The sequence below is a fragment of the Fukomys damarensis genome, unplaced genomic scaffold, assembly GCF_012274545.1.
Source record: "Fukomys damarensis isolate Sample0158 unplaced genomic scaffold, DMR_v1.0_HiC HiC_scaffold_20, whole genome shotgun sequence".
Classification (NCBI taxonomy): Eukaryota; Metazoa; Chordata; class Mammalia; order Rodentia; family Bathyergidae; genus Fukomys; species Fukomys damarensis.
In genome coordinates, this window is record NW_022900932.1 from 21,821,300 (window position 1) to 21,827,954 (window position 6,655).

Genomic DNA, 6,655 nt, shown 5'->3' on the forward strand with positions numbered 1-6,655 from the left:
CAAAAAAAAAAAAAAAAAAACAAAAACACAAAAAACAAAAAAACACCTGAACCCAAACCAAAAAGTGAACCTCCTCCAAAAACAACGCAAAATCTGATTCAGTTTCAAAAGGAAAGCTCATATTTCTGATTTTTGTCTTAAGAGAAATGTGCAAAAGGAAAACCCATATTTCCAAGCAACTTTTGTCTTAAGAGGAGCGTGCACATACGTGTGGAAGAGTGTGTATGTTTGTGTTCACTAAGGAACACTGATTGAGGTGCTATTCTTATCCCCCTTTAAAGGTGCAGCTCCATCTACTGACGTGGATTGCACTTGCACTGCTACTACAGGCTGACCCAGGGTATAAATCCAATTTGGTTTGTTTCTAAAGCCATGATTAGGTTTTTAACATGTATTTTAAAAATTAAAAGCCTACAGAATAGTTTTAAGGATGCTACAGTGAACATCCGTATACCATACATCTAGATTCACTACCATTTTTGACACTGGGAGAGCCCCCCTATCCCCATTGTGGAGTTTTGCTATGTTCTCCAGGGTGAACTCAAACTCTTGGCTCAGGGGATCCTCCCTGCCTCAGCCTCCCAAGTACTAGGACTATAGGTGTGCCACTGCATGGGCTCTAAGCTCCCCTTTCTTCTTCCTCTCCTTCCTGCTCCTCCTCCTTTTCCTCCTCCTCTTTTTTTCTGGCGTTGTGGTTGAACGCAAGGTCTCATGCATACTAGGAAAGGCCTTTACTCCTAAGCCATATCCACAGCCCGTTTAAGCTTTATTTAGGGGCAGTATCTTCTCAGGTTGTCCAGGCTGGCCCTGAAATTACAATCCTCCTCCCTTGGCCTCCCCAGGTGTGTGCTGGTATTACAGGTGTGTGCCGCCTCACCCGATTTAAGCATATAACTTTGACTATTAATAAACTACGGTGTTACCTAATAGTAGTTACTGTCCAAGGAAGTCTGATCTGTGTTTATTTAGTCTCAATAACCTTTTGTTTCTCATTAAGAAACTGGATGAAGACATGCATCAAAAAATTGCGCAGGAAATGAACCTCTCCGAAACTGCTTTTATTCGAAAACTGCACCCAACAGACAACTTTACACAAAGTAAATATGCATTTTGTTTTAACCCAGTCTTGGATGACACCAGGAGTTATCTTTCAGGTGGAGGAGTGATATTTAAGGCAAATGCTCCTTTATACTTTGCATGTAGGTGGTAGGGAGCGTGGGTTTCAATTCGTCTGGGGAAGAGGGTGTGTGGTGATTTAAATGTGTCTCCCCAAATTCATGTATTGGAAACTTAGTCCCAGTGCAGAGTTGGGAGGAAAGACCTGATGAGAGGTGATGGATTCAGTCGTTATTCTGGAAGTGGGTTGGTTAGCTTGAGCGTAGGCATCTTACAGAAGCAAGTTCAGCCCCCCCTTGCTCACCTGTTTGAGCAATAAAGTGCCCTCCTCCTCCTCCCTCCCTCCTTCGCCCTTTTCCTCTTCCTCCTTCTCCTTCTTTTTTTTGAGACAAGGTCTCAGTACAGATTCTAGGCTGGCCTCGAACTCATAGTAATCCTCCTGCCTCAGCCTCCCAAGTGCTGGGATTACAGGCGTGTGCCGCCACGCCTGGCTAAATTTCTGCTCATCCATTACCCAGTCTATAGTGCCCTGTTATAGCCATACAAAACGGACTCTGAGGGTGTCGATGACCTGGATATTTCAGCTCCAAACCTAACGCCAGTTGCCCTGGGATGCTTGTCTAGCCTGTGTGCACCCTTTCACATCATATTTTGCTGCTAATCATGCTATAGAAATACAGTATTTAGGGAAGAAGAGGAAAACGGAACATTGCGGGCTGCCTTCGGGGGAGTGACCTTGTCCCTTTGGCTTTTCTCTCTGAAGGTTCCTGCTTCGGACTGAGGTGGTTCACACCAGCGAGTGAGGTCCCACTCTGTGGTCACGCCACCCTGGCTTCTGCAGCTGTGCTGTTTTACAAAATAAGTAATATGAATTTCTTTAACAAACCCATCACTTAGAAATTGCAAATATTTAAAAAATTCTAATCTACTCTTTAAATTTTTTTAATTTCAATTTTTATCATGATTTTAGTACATAACGATGGCATTCCTTGTGGGAAGTTGGTCCATATACTCAACACATCAAAAGTCTTTTTATGTCCCTTTCCCTTTCCCCTCTCCCTTATCTGTTGATGGATGTAGAGATCATTTCCAAGATTCAGCTATTATGAGTTGTGCTACGGTAAACATGGGTATGCATGGGTCACTATAAGTGATGTTTACACCTAAAAGGGGAACAGCTGGGTCAAATGGAATTTCTAGCTTTGGTTTTTTGAGGAATCTCCACACTGATTTTCCTAGTGGTTGCACTAGTTTACACTCACACCGACAGTGTAGAAGGGCTGCTTTATCCCCCACAGCCTCGCCAGAACTTGTTACTATTTGATTTCTTTTTTTTTTCTTTGGTACCAGGGATCGAACTCCGGCCCTTGTGCTTGTGAGGCAGGCACTGGAACCACTGAGCTAAATCCCCTGCCCCCATGATTTGATTTCTTGATAATAGTAATTCTTTGAAGAATATTTTACAGAAATGTGATGGGAGAGTAAAAGATTACAACTTGTTATTTTCACTAAAAAACATTACACGCACTGAGGTCAGATAAATGGTCAAAGGTGTATCAGTTACATGGAAGGATTTTAGATCAGCCTGTGTGGAACTCGAATCAAATTCTTATCTGTAGCTTCATTTGCTCAGGAGAAACCTGATCTGTTTCACGTAAGACTTTTAACAAATCATGTGTGTCTTCATCCCCAGGCATATCTTGAACTAATAGAGTTTGTAACTCTATGGTTATTGTTGGTAGATATTTAAAAAGCTGCTTAGAAAACATCGTAACAGTTGTACAAAGTGGGTTTAATTAATGACCTTGTTTTATAGGTCAGAAAACTGAAGTGAGAGGAGGCTAAGGAAGTCTTGTGCTGAAGGCATAGTTAGTGAGCACCGGGAGTGGAGGTATAAACCTTTCGAGGGCAGCACCACGTCTGACCAGTTGCATTCTTAGTCCCCAAGTTAGAATCCAGGGAGGGTTTTCTCCACTTTAGACACCAGCAACCCACAGCGGGGCCCCTGTCACAGGGGAAGACAGCGCTGTCAGAAAATCTCAAGAAAACAGACAGGCACACGTGTCACAACGTTTATCTTCATATTCTGGACAGAAAACATCAACAGCACCCTCACCTTTGTCACTCTGAGTGGGGAACTAAAGGCCAGAAGAGCCGAAGATGGGATCATCCTGGACCTGCCTCTCTACCCAACCCAGCCCAAGGTCAGCTCTCCCTTGTTATTGCCCCGGCTGTGTACAACCAACTGCTTACCTGTTTTATAATGATTTTGTCTTTTTCCCCTTCTAGGAATTCCACGAAGTGGAGAACTTGATAAAGGTGGGTGAAAAGACTCGAATCTGAGCCTGTGGGATTTGGTCATTTCTTATTGTTTGAACACAAAGGTTTGTTGTGATTTGAATCCCAAAGATAGGCCTGTTACCCAGTAGAAATGTTCGAACAGAAGCTCAGATGAACACTGCCCGGAGATTTCAGCTTTGAATTCTAATGTTCTGTTTATTTGGTGAGAAGATCGACCGCTTTTCCTTGATGTTTGTCAGCCTTAGGTCTCTTAGGTGTGTGGCTCAGTGTAGAGAACTCTGGCATGTGTGAGGCCCTGGGCTCCGTCGCCAGCTACAAAGATAAACAAAGTCTGTGTTAGACTCTGGTGATTTGGGGGAAAAGAGGCCGCTGTGGGGCTGCTGAGGGAGGAAGGCTGAAAGGAGGTGGCGAAGAAGAGAGAGCAGCACATCCTAGGAGAGATAGTCTCCGGGAGCAGACCAAGCTTCAGATGGTGCGAGGGTGCTGACCTTCTGTCCGTGTCTACCTCGCAGGAGAGACGTGGGCCCGGGGCTCGGCCATGCAGGATCAGGGAGGAGAGTTGGGGATTTCTGGCAGAAAAACTCATTCCCTGAAATTCATACAAGCAAAGTGGAGGGGAGACTGGAGACTGCCTGGCAGCCTTGGGTGTTCCCAGTTTCTGTGGCAGAGAATGGGTTGGAACTGGGAGGGCTGTGCTTTGTTAGAGGAGACTAGGAAAGCCTGAGTACCTCCCGGAGAAGATGAGATGCCTGGTCTGGCCTTCTCATGGGGCCTTATGCGGATATGGGCCTTAATAATAGTGATAATAAGTCTGGGTATTGTGCTGCACACCTGTTATCCCATCACTAGGGAGGCTGAAGCAGGAGGATCACCTCAAGTTCAAGGCCAACCTGGGTTACCTAGTGAGTTCAAGGCCATCCCACACCACATAGTGACACCCTGTCTCGAAGAAAAAATGTAATAATAACAGAGAACATTTTTGAGAGTATCCTCTGTCCAGTAGCATGTCACTTGCATTATCCCATTTAGTTTTCAGCATCACCCAGTGAGGCAGGCTACGCTTGTCCCCTGCAGGGCCTCGAGCACAGAGCAGCCCTGGATGCCCAGGTGCTCAGTGTGCAGAGAAGGAAGGGCCCAGGGCAAGGGATGTGAGGAGAAAAAAGCACTTCTGTAAAATGGTCTCTTGTGAGTCTGTGGAGTTTCTCGTGAATTTTCAACTGTGGTATTTATAATATCTTTAGTACTTTGCTTTTTCTACATTTTCAGAGCATAGATGAGCATCCTGGATTCTGATTTTGCAGCCAGCTCCGCTCATGACTTGAGTTTCAGAGCCAAATTAGTGAACAAACTCCTTTAGGCACATTGGTAAGGTTAGTAACCGTGGACCTTGTGACAGAAAGAACCTAACCTACTCTCTTCAAGCTTCAGGGTCAGCATTTGCAAAATGACACAATAAAGGGTTCCTTATCAAGACTGTTGTGTTGTCTTGCTCCCTAGAGACTGGCACTAAGATTTCCAGCTGAGAAATAAACTTTCAAAGTAACATATGAACTCACCCAGAGAGGGAGGATCAGAGACTGAAAGTCTGCAGAGAGCAGATAGAATCTGGCTGTAGGAATCTCCAGTTCTTAAGGAGGGACACTGGCCAGTTCATGGTCACAGAGGCAGGAAGCCCACATCCACCCAAGGCAGAGGGAGTGCAGCCCATGGGAGTTTATGCACTTCTGCCTCCAGGTTCTGCAGCCACTTCGTGAAGGTGGTACAGCCACCTTGTAATCTTTGCGGGTGCTCAGTGAGAGGCCCTTCCCCGTTGGAGGGGCTCAAGAATTTGACCTGGGCGTGCTCCTGAAGAGTTTTTATTCTGTGTCCGCAGCTGGCCATAGGCGACACGCTGGTCCAGGACATCTGCTATTCTCCAGATACTCAAAAGCTCCTTGTCCGGCTCAGTGATTCTTACGACAGGTAAACACTATTTTCCACCCTGTCAGCACTGCGGGGAGTCCGAGCCCCACATTTCTGCTCTGGCTTGGTCTCACAAGTTGCTGGCAGTCAGGGAATAATGCAGGCAGCGGAGGTCCTTTCCCAGGAGGAGTTTAGTGTGGCTGCTCCTCCCTGTCCTCCTGCTTGGCCGTCCTGTCAGCGTGGCCCCTGCTGCTCCACACTCTGTGTGTCTGGAGGGCTGGGAAGCGGTTTGTCCTGATCCGTCCCCTTTATGAACCAGGTCATTTCTGGAGACCCTGAAAGTGAACACGGCGAATCTGACTCAGGTGGAGAATGCAGAGAAGGTGAAAGGGCTCATTGTCACACTCAAAGGAGAGCTCGCTGGGCAGACCCAAGCGTTTGACTTCTACTCCAGATATTTTGCACCGTGGGTTGGTGTGGCGGAAGACCCTGTAACAGGTACATTTTCCTTGGGTCCAGGGAAGGTGAAGCATGAAAGACAAGGTAAACAATCCAGCTGTGTGTGTGTCCTTCATGTGACCTTTCAGGATGCTTGTTTTCCGTTGTTATTTTATTTCCTTTGAGACAGGGTCTCACTATGTAGTTCAGGCTGGCTTTGAACTCATAGTGATCCTCCTGCCTCAGCCTCCTGAGTGATGGGATTACAGGCATGTGCCACCATGCCCATCTGAGACTGCTTGAGTTTGGAGCTGCTTTTGCTTCACTATGTCTCCCCTTCTTCCTCCATCCTTTCCCTGAAGTCTCAGGTGAAAAACACAAAATAAAGGAGGTGTGATAGGCAGGTCAAACCTTGGCGACAGACAGCTTGGATTTGTATTCCTAGATTTCTACTTCTCAACCTTGGGCAAGTGACAAGCAATTAAAACCTCACTTCCTTTCCCTACAAATGTAGGTGATACCGCACAGAGTGACATAAACACAATGCACATTAAGTGCTCACTATGGTGCCTGGCACATGGTAAGTAATAGTCCAATCGCTGTAAGTTGGTTTAATAACCAGCCAACACTTCCAAACCTTCCACCAGCTGGAAGCAGAGGGATGACTCCACGGAGGGGCAGGACTACCATGCCTCTAATTTCATCCTCTTTGAAAACTCTGGGCTGGGCACAGGGTCGCATGCCTCTAATCCCAGCTGTGTGGGAGGCTGAGGCAGGAGCATGACAAGTTCAAGAGGCTTGTCTCAAAATAAAAAAGGCCAGAGTGTAGTCCAGTGGAAGGACATTGCCTAACATCCTCGGCATAGCAGAGAGAGAAGGCAGGGGAGAGGTGGGATCG

General features: G+C 46.4%; 1 protein-coding gene across 1 annotated transcript in view; it reads left to right on the top strand.

Annotated features, from left to right (window-relative positions):
• The window catches only part of Pbld (phenazine biosynthesis like protein domain containing), a 40,588-nt gene that overhangs the window by 29,436 nt on the left and 4,497 nt on the right, over positions 1-6,655 (top strand). The window contains exons 3-8 of the mRNA XM_010605734.3: positions 998-1,097; positions 1,880-1,978; positions 3,211-3,320; positions 3,406-3,435; positions 5,291-5,379; positions 5,639-5,817. Coding sequence (XP_010604036.1) covers positions 998-1,097; positions 1,880-1,978; positions 3,211-3,320; positions 3,406-3,435; positions 5,291-5,379; positions 5,639-5,817 — 607 coding nt within the window. The remainder of the gene's footprint in view (positions 1-997; positions 1,098-1,879; positions 1,979-3,210; positions 3,321-3,405; positions 3,436-5,290; positions 5,380-5,638; positions 5,818-6,655) is intronic.